This window comes from Trichomycterus rosablanca, chromosome 1 (genome assembly GCF_030014385.1).
Source record: "Trichomycterus rosablanca isolate fTriRos1 chromosome 1, fTriRos1.hap1, whole genome shotgun sequence".
NCBI lineage: Eukaryota > Metazoa > Chordata > Actinopteri > Siluriformes > Trichomycteridae > Trichomycterus > Trichomycterus rosablanca.
In genome coordinates this window covers 72,047,415-72,063,677 of record NC_085988.1, presented here as the reverse complement: position 1 = coordinate 72,063,677, position 16,263 = coordinate 72,047,415, and the positions used below count along the sequence as shown (strand labels likewise).

General features: G+C 38.7%; 1 protein-coding gene across 1 annotated transcript in view; it reads right to left on the bottom strand.

Moving 5' to 3' along the window:
* Positions 1-3,054, bottom strand: part of pparaa (peroxisome proliferator-activated receptor alpha a) — a 33,904-nt gene extending 30,850 nt beyond the window's left edge. Inside the window, 1 exon segment of the mRNA XM_062996031.1 lies at positions 2,972-3,054. Within this exon segment, the coding sequence (XP_062852101.1) occupies positions 2,972-3,005 (34 nt within the window). The 5' untranslated portion in view covers positions 3,006-3,054.
* Positions 3,055-16,263: the final 13,209 nt, after the last annotated feature.

Genomic DNA, 16,263 nt, shown 5'->3' with positions numbered 1-16,263 from the left:
TAGTAACGCTGTGTGTGCGCAGGCATATTAGCATAACAACCTATTTAATATACCATTGTTTGAGTAGCGCAGTGGGCAGAGCGCATCACGCATATTTTTCCGCCCTAGGTTCGAATCCGGCTTAGGGCGAAACTAAAGTAACACAAGCAGGGCCGGCGCTATGGAGGCGCTAGGGTGGGCATTGCCCCCCAAGATTTTCTCACTGCCACCCTAAGCAACGCAGTCCAGAACTGGGGCTGCATGTCAGTGTGAAGATGGATTGTGTAAAAATGTTGTTTGCACTATTGAGAAAAAATTTTACCTATGATGGTGTAAGACCCGTTATATTTTTTATAGGTGCAACCCTAACCGCCTACCCCCCCGCTCCCGCTCAGGTAAACGCCTGCCATCCCACCCCCCACCCTATGCCCTATGCCAGCCCAGGGTGTTTCTTATTTCCAGTTCTGAAAGTTGGCAACCCTACCTAAGACTGTCGTGACACACATGTATCTTAAAGATATTACAGCATTACATATAATGCTTCAGATTATATTAAAGCAATAAGCCACGAGAGACGTAAGGTCGTAAAACGTCTTTCCCCGTGATAAAATCATAGCAGTAACGCACGGTCTCCAGTGGCTTATTGCTTTTATAAAACGGCGGTCAACATAAAATATAATAAAATACAACAATGTTCAATAAATAAATGTTTTTATTTACAAAAACACTTACAAAAAGCATTCTTCCTCGAAATCACGTAGTCCGTTAACAGTGTTGCTAGGCAACATGAGGGCGAACATAACATTCACTTTTTCTTTTCAGTGGCGTATTAATATGGAATGATGTGAGGTGGTCATAGGTGTGAGTTTATCAGGGATTTTACAACGGCTTCGAACGCGGCTCAGCCAATCAGATTTTAGGATCGGAACTATCCGTTTTATAAGTACAGTTTTACCATTGACACTGTTTAGCAGCAAGCACACTCCTGTGTAATAAAGTTGCTTCAAATTATGAAAAAAAAAGTCATATTACGACTAAGACAAAAATCCTCCAAATGCAAGTAAACGAAGAGGTGTTTGGTCCTGAAATGAGTCAGAATGTCTTATCATTCTACTGCAAGCTTGACGAATCAAAGCCAGCGCATTTTTGAAAACAAACTAGCTTTAAAACGAAATACAGAAACAAGAAATAAAACAAACACCGATCATGCCACCGATAAATGACACAGTCATGTGTATCAAGTTATTAAATAATAAACCGAAGTGGGCTAGTGAAAGTTTAGCACCTTGATAACACTTCATGTAATAGGACACATGTTGCCGTTTGAAACAGCGCCTGAGCTGAGAGTGGTTGCTATGCGACGGCAATGCTCGTTAATCCGTTCGATAGCTTAGCAGCGCTCACTAGCGTTCAGTGTTCGCATTCGTCCTGCAGGCAACAACAAAGGTGGGTAAACAAAGTAAAAGCAGACATCCCAATTACCCAAAAATAATAGAATAAGAGAGAAAAAAGGCGAGTGTTGGTTACACTGTTATAGTTTGTCAAACATTAGCATTTATTTGACAGAAATTACAGCCAAGTCAATAAAGCAACTAAATATTGGTCAAAGTACATGTTTTCTTTATTTGTTTAAAAAGAAACAGTTAAGTAACTTTTTTGTTCGAAGATGTGCAGATTTGTTTTCTGTAAATCTGTTAGCGTACATTAAGACACTGACGACGAAGCCCAAAGTTGCCAGATGTATTTTAAAGATACATGTTAGTACCTTCTAAAATATATTAAAACGACGCCCAAAGGGACACAGCATTTTAACTACAATATTAAATAAAATCGTTTAAACCAACACGACCTGAATTACAAACTGATAACTTGCCTTTAGAAAGAAGGCATTTCTTTTGGAAATCAGTTTGTCGTGCTGCAAGTCACTGTCGACGGAGCCCAAAGTTGCCAGATGTACTTTAAATACACGTGTTCGTAACCCTCCAAAATGTAATAAAATGACACTCAAAAGGACAGCATTAAAACCACAACACTAAATTAAGATTTGTTCTCTATAAATCTGTTAGCGTACTTTAAGACATTGACGACGGAGCCCAAAGTTGCCAGATGTACTTTAAAGATACATGTTAGTACCTTCTCCCCTAGCGGTGACGCTACAATATTAAAACGACGCCCAAAGGGACACAGCATTTTAACAGCAATAATAAATAAAATCGTTTAAACCAACATGACCTGAATAATAAACTGATATCTGCCTTCAGTAACAAAATATTTCTTTTGGAAATCAGTTATCGTACTGCAAGGAACTGACGACGGAGCCCAATGTTGCCAGATGTATTTTAAATACACATTTTCACATTTATTAAAATGGACAGTATTTAAACCACAACACTAAATAAAATCACTTAAACCAACATGACCTGAATTACAAACCTCTTACCTTTTGAAATCTGCCAAGTACAAAGCACATAATCAATCACCAGATTGTGCTGCAGGTCTTTTGAGCAATTATTATGATTATAATTTTAAATAGGTCTACCCATATAGCCACCTGTCATTTACATTTAGTAGACACTTTTATCCAAAGCGACTTACAGTACTGTGGCAGTATACAATCCAAGCAATTGAGGGTTAAGGGCGTTGCCCAAGGGCCCAACAGTTGCAACCTGGAAGAGGTGGGGCTTGAACCGGCAACCTTCTGATTACTAGTCCAGTACCTTAACCACTAGGCTACAGCTGCCCTGCTACTGTCAAACACAGCTGCTGTCAAACACAATTTCTAAAAAGTGCATAAACAAATAAAATACAAACAACTAAAATAAAATGAAAAGATGATCTAATCAGATGCTCATCAGTTTTCTTTAGTTTTAATGTGTTGTTTATAATGGAACCCCCCAGATCACGTGTAATCAGAAAGGTAAATTAGTTAAAAAATTACAAGCAACAAAGCAAGTATAAGTATTTCACATATACACATCAAAACCCTACTTACCTTTATAGGCTAAATTGGACACATCACAGGTCATTCCAATCTACAACTACAGAGATATGTAGTCTCTGCTATGTAATCTGGCTAATACATGGGAAATACAAACCCCCAACAATAGGAAGATGTTATGACTTACACTTTAGCTGCTTATGATATAATATACCTACAATACACAATGGCATATTTCGTTTGTGACTTGTTTCAAAATTAAGTACTGTATTGTTTAAAAATCCGAATTCATTGTGTATATGCTGCCACCTACTGGTAGTTACACCAAACCAAACTTGATTAATTTAATTTTAATTTAATTTAAATACAAACAAGTCATCGACTGTGAATAAACAGTGCAATTCTACGTCAGCAAGAAAGGTAACATTCAGAAAGTGATTTTGTAATGCTTCTGTATATATATATATACACACACACACACACATATATACACCAATTAGCCATAACATTAAAACCACCTCCTTGTTTCTACACTCACTGTCAATTTTATCAGCTCCACTTACCATATAGAAGCACTTTGTAGCTCTACAATTACTGACTGTAGTCCTTCTGTTTCTCTACATATCTTTTTAGCCTGCTTTCACCCTGTTCTTCAATGGTCAGGCCCACCACAGAGCAGGTATTATTTAGGTGGTGGATCATTCTCAGCACTGCAGTGACACTGACATGGTGGTGGTGTGTTGGTGTGTGTTGTGCTAGTATGAGTGGATCAGACACAGCAGTGTTGCTGGAGTTTCAAAATGCCATGTCCACTCACTGTCCACTCTATTAGACACTCCTACCTAGTTGGTCCACCTTGTAGATGAGTTGGTCATCTTCGAGACCTTCATCAGTGGTCACAGGACGCTGCTCACGGGGTGCTGTTGGCTGTATGTTTTTGGTTGATGGACTATTCTCAGTCCAGCAGTGACAGTGAGGTGTTTAAAAACTCCATCAGTGCTGCTGTGTCTGATCCACTCATACCAGCACAACACACACTAACACACCACCACCATGTCAGTGTCACTGCAGTGCTGAGAATGACCCATCACCCAAATAATACCTGCTCTGTGCTGGTCCTGACCATTAAAGAACAACATGAAAACGGGGCTAACAAAGCATGAAGAGAAACAGATGGACTACAGTCAGTAATTGTAGAACTACAAAGTGCTTCTATATGGTAAGTGAAGCCGATAAAATGGACAATGTGTGTAGAAACAAGGAGGTGGTTTTAATGTTATGCCTGATTGGTATATACAGTATATATATATATATATATATACAGTATATATATATATATACTGTATATATACATATATATGTATATACTAAAGCACTTATTGTCAAGCTTTTAAGTTATATAGTATAGTGAGACCAAAGGTCTGAGACCACTAGTAATTTTTTATTACAGTTTTAAACCTCAAAGCTTTGCAATAACTACACAAAGACCAAAAAAAATATATATATTAGATCATTCCAGGTAAGAATTATGTTAACGCATATACCTTTACTTTCTGTCAAGAACAACAAACACAATACATAGAAAGAGTCTGAGGACAGTTGTCGGAGCTGTTAATTATCTACGTCTTGACTCTTTCCACAAGCGTGGAGTTTTTTGTTTTTTTTCTTGTGCATATTTTGTTCTGGTACCTTGGTGTTCTTCCATTGAGCTGCTCCTAAATGTGCAACTCTGAACAGGATAGTGGTTACTTAAAATAATAAATGAATTCATAAATTCACAAAAATCATAAATTCTTCTGGCAAGTATATTTAATTGAGATAAATCCATGAACAATCTAGCATGGCAAATATTGTAAAAATAATGTTCCCCACTAATCTTCTAAAACATCAACCATCCAAAAATCAATAATTGATTTCTTAATAAAAAGCACAAGACTTAATGAAAAGTAACGCATTCTGTTTACTGCATTCCTGGAGTGTTTAAAACTGAAATACTTCTCCAGTGCTAAGATTAATTAAAAATAACTTTGGAAAGATGTTATCTAATATGTCTATACTACTATACTAAAGCACTAGTAATTTTTTTAAATTCCAAATTTAAACCTTAAAGCTTTGCAATAACTACACAAAGACCAAAGAGAATCAAGGAGTGCAAACCTTCATGAACCAAATCATTAACCTTCCTGACCTACACTTCACTGAGCCCTCATGGGGGAAACCAAGCATTCAGTAACATCACAAGATGCTCTTTGAAATATTGTAAATTCATGTTGGGATAACATGGATCATCACATTTTTTGTACAAACTTCTGAAGTATATGCCAGTACAATGTGGTTACAGCAAAAGGGGTAACATACCAAATACTTCAAAATTCGAACATTTATTATATATGTATATATGTACAGTGCCTTGCAAAAGTATTCAGCCCCCTTGAACTTTTCAACCTTTTGCCACATTTCAGGCTTTAAACATAAAGATATGAAATTGTAATTTTTTGTGAAGAATCAATAACAAGTGCGACACAATTGTGAAGTGGAACGAAATTTATTGGATATTTTAAACTTTTTTTAGAAATAAAAACCTGAAAAGTGGGGCGTGCAATATTATTCAGCCCCTTTACTTTCAGTGCAGCAAACTCACTCCAGAAGTTCAGTGAGGATCTCTGAATGATCCAATGTTGACCTAAATGACTGATGGTGATAAATAGAATCCACCTGTGTGTAATCAAGTCTCCGTATAAATGCACCTGCTCTGTGATAGTCTCAGAGTTCTGTTTAAAGCGCAGAGAGCATCATGAAGACCAAGGAACACACCAGGCAGGTCCGAGATACTGTTGTGGAGAAGTTTAAAGCCGAATTTGGATACAAAAAGATTTCCCAAGCTTTAAACATCTCAAGGAGCACTGTGCAAGCGATCATATTGAAATGAAGGGAGTATCAGACCACTGCAAATCTACCAAGACCCGGCCGTCCCTCTAAACTTTCAGCTCAAACAAGGAGAAGACTGATCAGAGATGCAGCCAAGAGGCCCATGATCACTCTGAATGAACTGCAGAGATCTACAGCTGAGGTGGGAGACTCTGTCCATAGGACACAATCAGTCGTACACTGCACAAATCTGGCCTTTATGGAAGAGTGGCAAGAAGAAAGCCATTTCTCAAAGATATCTATAAAAAGTCACCTGGGAGACACACCAAGCATGTGGAAGAAGGTGCTCTGGTCAGATGAAACCAAAATCGAACTTTTTGGCCACAACGCAAAACGTTATGTTTGGCATAAAAGCAACACAGCTCATCACCCTGAACACACCATCCCCATTGTCAAACATGGTGGTGGCAGCATCATGGTTTGGGCCTGCTTTTCTTCAGCAGGGACAGGGAAGATGGTTAAAATTGATGGGAAGATGGATGGAGCCAAATACAGGACCATTCTGGAAGAAAACCTGTTGCAGTCTGCAAAAGACCTGAGACTGGGACGGAGATTTATCTTCCAACAAGACAATGATCCAAAACATAAAGCAAAATCTACAATGGAATGGTTCACAAATAAACTTATCCAGGTGTTAAAATGGCCAAGTCAAAGTCCAGACCTGAATCCCATCAAGAATCTGTGGAAAGAGCTGAAAACTGCTGTTCACAAACGCTCTCCATCCAACCTCACTGAGCTCGAACTGTTTTGCAAGGAAGAATGGGCAAAAATTTCAGTATCTCGATGTGCAAAACTAATAGAGACATACCCCAAGCGACTTGCAGCTGTAATCGCAGCAAAAGGTGGCGCTACAAAGTATTAACGCAAGGGGGCTGAATAATATTGCACGCCCCACTTTTCAGGTTTTTATTTCTAAAAAAAGTTTAAAATATCCAATAAATTTCGTTCCACTTCACGATTGTGTCCCGCTTGTTGTTGATTCTTCACAAAAAATTACAATTTCATATCTTTATGTTTAAAGCCTGAAATGTGGCAAAAGGTTGAAAAGTTCAAGGGGGCTGAATACTTTTGCAAGGCACTGTATATTATATACATATATAGACACACACACATCAGCCATAACATTAAAACCACCTTGTTTCTACACTCACTGTCCATTTTATCAGCTCCACTTACCATATAGAAGCACTTTGTAGTTCTACAGTTACTGACTGTAGTCCATCTGTTTCTCTGCATGCTTTGTTAGCCCCCTTTCATGCTGTTTTTCAATGGTCAGGACCCCCACAGGACCACTACAGAGCAGGTATTATTTGGGTGGTGGGTCATTGTCAGCACTGCAGTGACACTGACCCACACTGACACTGGTGTGTTAGTGTGTGTTGTGCTTGTACGAGTAGATAAGACACAGCAGCACTGCTGGAGTTTATAAACACCTCACTGTCACTGCTGGACTAAGAATAATCCATCAGCCAAAAACATCCAGTCAACAGCACCCCATGGGCAGGTCTAGAAGATGACTAACTCAAACAGCAGCAACAGATGTGCGATCGTCTCTGACTTTACATCTACAAGGTGGACCAACTAGGTAGGAGGGTCTGATAGAGTGGACAGTGAGAGGACACAGTGAGTGTAGAAACAAGGAGGTGGTTTTAATGTTATGGCTGATCAGTGTATATATATATATATATATATATAATTTATGCCTGTTACATTAAAATTATTCCGAGTAATATTAATGATTTGCTAGGTTCTATGTTTTCATGAATTGGCTTTATTATTGAAACACTTTATTGTTAAATCATTACACTATCATATTTTACTCATTATTCTTAACATTGGATTGTTTGTAACAAATTTGTTAACAGTTTTTTTTATTATTACTTTTCATGTTAAATAATTGATAGTTTTTATGTATGTTTTGTTTGACTGGAGTATTTGCCCATATGCTACCAACATGCAGGACTGAGATCCTGTTGAAAAAAGTGGTGGAACCTTCTTTTATTATTTCTTGATGTTGGCACAGAATACTGAGATTCTGCAGCCACATCTCGTGATGCCATGACAACAAGCTTAAATTGGTCCAATGCTAGTGCTGTCACTTCCTGTGTGCCCCGCCGTCTGTGCTGTTGTGTGTGCCAGTCTCTGCGTGTCCTCTAAGATGCCCACCAGTGTCCATAAATTCTATAAACAGTAAAAGGTTGGCCAGCCTGCAGCAATGTAACTGCTCTCGTAGCCCTGGATAATAGCATTGCTAATAAAACCAGCTGCTTCAGGCAACACGATGAATGCTCTGGAAAACAGTTTGATGTATTTCTCATGATTTAGGTCCACGTCTTCTAAGCTTGTAATAACATTTCTAATTTTAAGAGGCAATAATAACACCGTACTTTAGATATAAATGGATTTGGTTAATACATCAGCCAGGAATCCATGAGTCACTGTAAAAAAAAAAAATCACAAGACCCCTTATGATTGCAAAACAGATTGAAATTGATCCTGACTGACAGAATATTGCTGTTCCATTCTAAATTCTCACAGTTTAATAAGCCTGTGACAGTTAACAAGATGTTTTTCTTTTAATGAAACCATTATATTGTATACTCTTAGAATATATGGATGACTTGCCAAAACCAAAAATAGAAATGACTAAAGAGTTTCATTGATCTCTTTATTTCATCGACCTCTAGTTTTATCCTGGTCAGGGTCACGGCGGGTCTAGTTTTACTGGGAAACACTGGACACAAGACAGGAATACCCTGGACAGATCGTCAATCCATGGCACCATCCAGGTCAATCCTCAACCAATCATGTAAGTGCAGATTCACACAGCTGAGATTCGAACCCGGTCTCAGTGGTGGTCTAGTGTAATAGACCGCTGAGCCACATTTCTTATTATTTTAACAATTCGTTTCTTCTCTATAAGAAATATTAATGTGACTGACATAAAATATTTATATTAATTTTAATGGCCAAACTATAACTTTGGTTCTAAAACTACAGCAATTAAGAATACTGGTAACACAGTGTTCACCATCATCACATCATTAAAATAATGATAATACTCAAAGTACTACAGGTTCTCAAAGTACTACAGGTATTTAAACAAAACAAACACAGCATAGTAGTCATGGTCAAATATTTTATTATTAATTTTGATTCTACAGTGAAAAATTAAGCTCAATTCAAAGAGTGAAAAAAATTAAGTACCTTTTTAAGCTCCAAAAGTTGCATTATTAATAAAATCATTATTACTCAGCTTTCAGATTCGCGTGGTGCCATCTAACCATTGGTATCCAGTGACGTTATGCTGCCCTTCAGGGAAGGCAGTAGGTTGTATAGTTATCTCCTGATGGGGCAAAATCACGACCCTGAAACCACACAACCTACTACCTCACCCTGTACGAACATCATCGATAAGTCTTTTTCAGTGCACAGCAAGTCCCGTTTGAACTCACAGATGAACAAACATCTGTAGAACCCAAAGGAGAGCTGCCTAACTCGACAGATATCTGACTAACCTAACATTCTGCCAACTTAATATTCACTTCATTTCAGATCTCCTGTGTAAAACAAAAATGAATTTGACATGTATTTGCAGGTCAGTGAATCCTTAAAGCTTCTGGGTGAGTCTCTCTCTGTTGAAGCATCCGCTGATCGATGACATTACGGCCACTTCAGGAAAGACAGTAAGTTGTATAGTTATCTCACAGCAAGGGATTTACCCTAAAACTATACAACCTACTACCTCACCCCAAAGGACAGTGTCTCTCCTTAGGCTGGACTCTTCCATTCTCCAACATAAAAGCAAATATGGCATCTAGGAAAGCATGTGTAAAAATAAGCAATTTTTTGAACAATTTCTGCATTTTGGATTAGACATTTTAACCCAATGACCTCAAGCTGGTGCAAAATATTTAAATATTTACCATTTTTAAAGTGCTTTAAATGTTAAAAGCAGTAAAATGTCCTGAATTTGAATCATTGGTAGTTAAATTAACAGTTAATCCAACTGCCATTACATAAAATCAACTTTTATATGGAGCTTTTTAATGTACTGACTTTCTTTCATTCATTTACTGTCTGTTTTACCACCGCTTTGTCCTGGTCAGGGTCGCGGGGAGCCTAATTCATCGGGAAAAGAGCAGGAAACACCTCAGACAGGTCGACAGTCCATCACAGACACACACACACACACACACTCTCTCATACATATTTAAACTACGGCAATTGTTAATAGCTTTGATTGGTTTGACTGCATGTCTTTGGACTTACACAGACACAGGGAGAACATGCACACAACACAGAAAAGACCCCGGGGTCCAATCGTACCCAGGCTCTTCTTGCTGTGAGGTGACAGCAATACCCTCTGTGCTACCGTGCTGCCCCTACTGAACTAAAAATGCTTATTCATGTTCTTTTTCCAATCAAATTTTTAATTGGTACATGTTAACTGAATCTAATTAAATGAACTGAATTTCATGTGGTCAGGTGCCAAATCTGTGATTAAGGACTAATTAATGAATTATACAGTTGGTGATATTCAAAAGTATCTTTCACAGAGAACATGAATGTGGACAGTGTACCTAACTGACAATTCTTAATACCATCTAATATCACGTGCAGCTCCACTTCATCAGGAAGAGTCTCAGGAGACCGCTTCTTTATAAGAAGTTAGAACTACTTGGCCATCTGTAATGGAGAAAGAGAAAAAAAAACAAGAAACAGAAAGTTAAGTTAAATAGAGACTGAGATGTCAGCGTATATATTTACATGTACCACAGTGAACAGAGCAGTGACACTCCTGCTCTCACTCTGTCTTTGGCTACTTTGCATGGTGTGATGTTTCTCGAGCTCGTTCTATTATTAATGGAATCCTTGTTTACAGTTGTGCCCGATGATCCTGAAGAAGATCGGATAGCACCATCTCTTAAAGCACGTTCCGCTCGGCCGCTGCCCAGGTAGGCTTTGACGTGCTGGCGCGATTCTGCATTGTGTGGATACTATGTGTGCAGGCAAGTGTGTGTACGTAAGTGTCCGTGTGTGAGGAACAGCACTGGAGGTCTGCAGTTAGGATAAAAAGTTAGTCATGTGTGTATGAGTGAAAGTGTGGGCTACGTTGTGGTTTACCTCAGGCACACACATGCAGCTTACTCATACTACCCCAAATCCCACAGTTACCACAGCACTGACTCATTGTACACACTAAACACAATCTCACAGTGACTAAAATAAGCGTTTCCAAACACGCTCATCCCAACAGCGTTGTGTGTCTATCTTCGAAAAACCCAATGTAAATTCAGATAAATGAGACAGTTGCTCTCTGTCCGACCTGTCTGTGGCTTTTTATTGGACAGCAGCAAGGAGGAGTAACCTACTCTGAATCATGATCTATAAATGCACTCCTCATGAAGGGCGTTTAAAAAATCAACCACCTTTACAACAAAGTGGCAGAATTAACAACGTCCCTCAAGCCAAATCATCCATCCACATCAAGCTGTGGTGGGAGTAATTACAAGGCCTCGGTGACCTTGAAAGACCGGTCGGAGTAAGAAGAGTTAACATGAGCTCCACTCCCTGTGGATAACGCACAGTCCTGGTTGTCTAACGATGTTTGGCATAGCATGAGCTGTTTGTGCTGTACTTTTAATAGACTGAGAGATAAACTTCAAGCCTTGTTTTATCCCACACAGGAGCTGCAAGGCAGGGCTGGATTTACTCCCTTTTATTCTCCCTCCATCTCAGTGGCACCACTGTAACATTAGAAGGTGCGGCTGTACCATAGCATGACCTGTGAGCCACCTCAGCGTGTCAGAGTTATTCATGGTATTAGGGTATGAATCCCAGAGCATACGAGAGAAAGCTACAGAGAGACAGATATGCCCAGGCGCTCAGGCTGGGATGCAGTCATGAAGTGACTGTTATATCTTGATCAAGCTTGCGGTGGGTCCTATATTTGGAACACAGGGCACAAGGCGAATATCTATATACCAAACACTCCTTGGGACTACCTAAAGGAAACCTAGGTGTACACTGATAACCTGCCACCATTCCACACAGACAGGATTCTAAAAGCAGGCACAAGGGGGAACGCTTTGCTTTAAGATTGTACTACTCAGGACTTGCCCGTATATTATACCTATTAAAATTGCAACCTAGCATCTATCTTAGTCTCTGCTTACTGTATGTGAGAAGTTTGGTATTTTCTTTAACCTTCAAAGTTACGCAAGCAGGTTTGGCTACTCTAAACTGCTTCAAGGTGTTAAATGTGATTCCCCTGGAATGAACCTGTGTCCTGCACAGTGTGTACTCCAACTTTGCACCCTGTGTTTCCATCTTAGGCTCAGGAATCACCACAACCCTCACCAGAATAAAGCTTTTATATTTGGGTTTGACTTTGGGTTCTATGGGTGGCATGCACATGGACAAACAGATAATTGCACCACATATCATTTTAATAGATATAATTACTGTCCATTGTGTGCTTACAACACAGAATGTATATTTGGATTCATTGTTCGGATCTCAGCAGTGCTATCGGTCAGTTGGACGTCTGCTCTGACATGATTGGCTAGTGTCTTGTGGGGTGAGGGGTGGCAGAAACAGTCTAATCATTGGGAGGTGGACTTGCTTGCGCTCTCAATGATTGTCCCTAGCCTGGATTTATAATGAAAACATGAGGGTTGCTCCAAAAAGGGCACCTGGTGTACAAACTGTGCCAAGTCTGGTATACAGACCAAATCTGCTGTGCCGAACCCTAATATATATCCAGGACAGAACAAACAAGCCTGATGGTGCTGTAATTCCATAGAGCTAAAACTTACATTTTATCAGTAAAAGTGTTTTCACTTCTACAGTGTTTACTTCTGCTCACTCCTACATGTTCTAACCCATTCAGTGTTATTCTCTTTTGAACTTAAATCTACTACAGTAAGAAAGAAATATCTCTCTCTCTCTGTGCTTAATTTTAGATCATAAAATTAAAATAAAAGCAACACCACCAGTCCTTGTTAAAGGTGGATATATCTTTGACCAAATTAATGCTGGCTTCTCTCATTTCCAGCTTTTTGTTAGAGTGCATACTTCTTCTCTTTTTGAGACAGATAGACCAGGCTAATGGTTTTAGACTTGGACCTGCCTGTTTTTTTTCTCTGCCTGCTTCTTTGCCGGCACACTTTTCTGTTTCTGGTGTCTGATTGAGCGGAGTGTGGTGTTGTCTACTCCAACAAATGCATTCACCCATGTGTTCTATCATCTTTCAGCTTCAGCTTATGGTTTGCTTCGGTGGGTTTTTTTCCTTTTTCATTTACATTTACATGTTTGGCGTTTAGCAGACGCTCTCATCCAGAGTGACTTACAGAAGTTTGACTTTTGGCTTTATTAGTTTAGTGATCATTTGTTTTAATTCTTTTTGTGGCTCTTAAGTCACAGTACTGTTCTACCTAGGTTAAGTATTCTGCAAACGGGTTCATTCTTCATAACATCTCAGGTGTGGGGCTGCACCGGGCACCTTCAAGGTGAGGCGCGCATCGCTCTATTACAAATACAGATACCAATTGTGTGTACCCTTGACGACTTGTAAAAACAAAAATATATATAATGAATAAAATTTAATCTATATACAACGTACATACATATATAATTAGACACCTTTTGAAAATTTTAATTGTTAAATATGTGCTGCAGAGTCCCATTTTCAAAAGGTTAAACTGCACAAGTCGAACAATAAGCTGTAACCTGTAATATCTTTAGTTTATTTTCTCCAAGCTGAAACAGAATGTGGTCATTGTGTGCACAAAGATCAGATGTGTGTTATTGTCTATTGTTACTACGTCTCTCGTATGACCCTACGGAGCTTGGTGAAGATACCAAGTGTGAAGCTATTTTAGCCAGTAGGTGGTGCAGTACTCCTGAAAACCCCCCTGTATGCTCCAGTCAGAGAGAGCAGAGCTTTGTGACAATAGAGCTTTTATGCAGAACAAGAGGCAACTCACCGTACCGCTCCAGAGTCCCGTTTCCATTAATCCCCGTTTGACCTTTGGGTGCTGGAGTCACTTTCACTTATTTATGTAACTCATTTCTGTTACCAAGCTGCAGTAAGAAACCTGCCTTCCGTCACAACCTTTAAGGAGAACTGTTATTTGCCGGGGTGCATGAACACTGCTGCACACTGCCTGCAGTAATCATATTCAAGGCTATTTGCTATTTGCTTAATATCATCAGTCAAATGAGGTGACAATAAATGTGTCCAATTTAGCAAATCGCAAAGGTTTTTTATCTTTCAGTGCAGATTGATGTGATGCACAGTTAACATACTCATAGATTAGCCAGATCAACAAACAATACCACCTCCTTAAATCACCACAATACAGATTCCATAAAGAGGCACCAAAGCATCCAGTTTACAAACCACAAGGCCACAACATAAGTACTAAAAAACAACAAATTACTTCATAATCCAAAAACTGACCACAAGTATATTCTGTATATACGCCTGCACTTTCAAATGCACTACGCACAACCAAACAGAAACCCTTAATCCTTCAATCAGGATCTTTTTTCCACCATTCCTCATTGTTACACTTCTTGTCATTTCTCCATTCCGAAAAACTATGCAAAAACCTCACAAAATCTCTGTGCTTCTGAATCTGCGGCTTATGATCCATAAAGGTGCGGCCTGTCCTTCTAAACCATAAATCAGTCGTCCTTAGTGTGATAAGTTACTTGCAACCCAAAAAGGGAGGAACTGGGACTTCAATCCATTCAAATTTACTTGTTTATTTTTTTAATGTATTTATTCCCAGTACCTGCTTCATTTTAGTCAGGGTCACGTTGAGTACCGTGCTGCACAACAACACCGGGCGCAAAGCACTAATACACTCTGGACGGGGCGCTGGTCCACAGCGGTGCAATTCTCATTCGTTCACACATAGGTGGCATTTAGAGGAACCAGTACACTTTCTGCATGTCTTAGGAAGGTAAAAGAAAAAAGAGAAAACTCATATGTACACAGGGAGAACTTGCTAAGTTTCTTACAGATGGTGAACATAGCCAAGGATCGAATCTAAAACTGATGTTGCTTTAAGCATTCTACCAGCGTCACCATCGTGATGCCAAGTCAAACTTTTTTTTAACTCATTATATTTACTATATGAATATTATATTTTACCATTTTATTTCCTTAAAACCTAGAGAAGCAATTAGGTTAAATACTCCCACTGACGCATGTATTTGGCCCTTATTTTTATACCTTAAAAAATAAGGTTGTTCATTACTATATGCATACTTTTATACAATAGGTCTGTCATTACTAAACATCGGTATGACAAATACCCTTATATCTGTGTAATATGCTTATTACTGTACATTAATATTTGTATGCATCCCTTACTTCTATACTACATGCTTGTCAGTATACATTAGTGTACACTATATGGCCAACAGTATTTGGACACTTGACCATGAGCTTACTGGACATTCAACTTAAAAAACAAACAATAATAAAATAGTGTGACCTCTATGTGGCATTTTCACAGCCACTTTTCTGAAAAGGCTTCTCATGAGACTTTAAAGTATGTCTATGGGAATTTCTGCCCATTAGGCCAAAACAGCGTTTGTATGGCTGGGCACTGATGTTGGTCGCAAGTCTCAATTAATTTTCTAGTTAATTCCAAAGCTGGTAGCTGGGGCTGAGATAAGGGCTCGGTGCTGGGCACTGAAGTTTCTTTAAACCAAGCTTTTCTTTATGTCTCTATAGACCTTGCTTGGTGCACAGGGGCACAATCATGGTGGAACAGGAAAGACTACTTCCCTAAACTGTTGCTGCAAAGTTGAAAGCATATAATGTATTTTTTTATATATAAGTGATTTATAACACGTCAGCAACTGTTGTTGCTGAAACACATGAATTAAAAAATTAGAACGGGTGTCCCAATATTTTTGCCCTTATAGTGCGAGTATGCAGTTCTCACTTCTATAATATATGCTTGCTAGTATATATTAATGCCTGTTCGCAGTCCCTACTTAGTACAGTAGGCCGATTAATACTTTACATTAATACATGTTTGCAGTCCTTGGTTTTATACTGTAGGCCTATCGTAGGTTATTGCAATACATTAATGCATGTCCGTGTCCTGCCCATTAATTCCTTCAGCCTCTTGTATTGCTTGATTAAAACAGTAACACTTATTTTGTTTTCCAACACACACACACATCATGTCTGAAAATGGCTATTTCATTTTTTTATTTGACTTAATTTTTTAGAGCGGGCACTATAATTTTTTCCCCCAATCAGACTGATCAATCGTTCACAATTCAAATTGTAATATTAAATATTTTAGAATGAGTAATATTAAATTTGTTTAATATCATACAAGTAATAATGTGGCAATATAACATATATAATGCCAATAATAATAGTA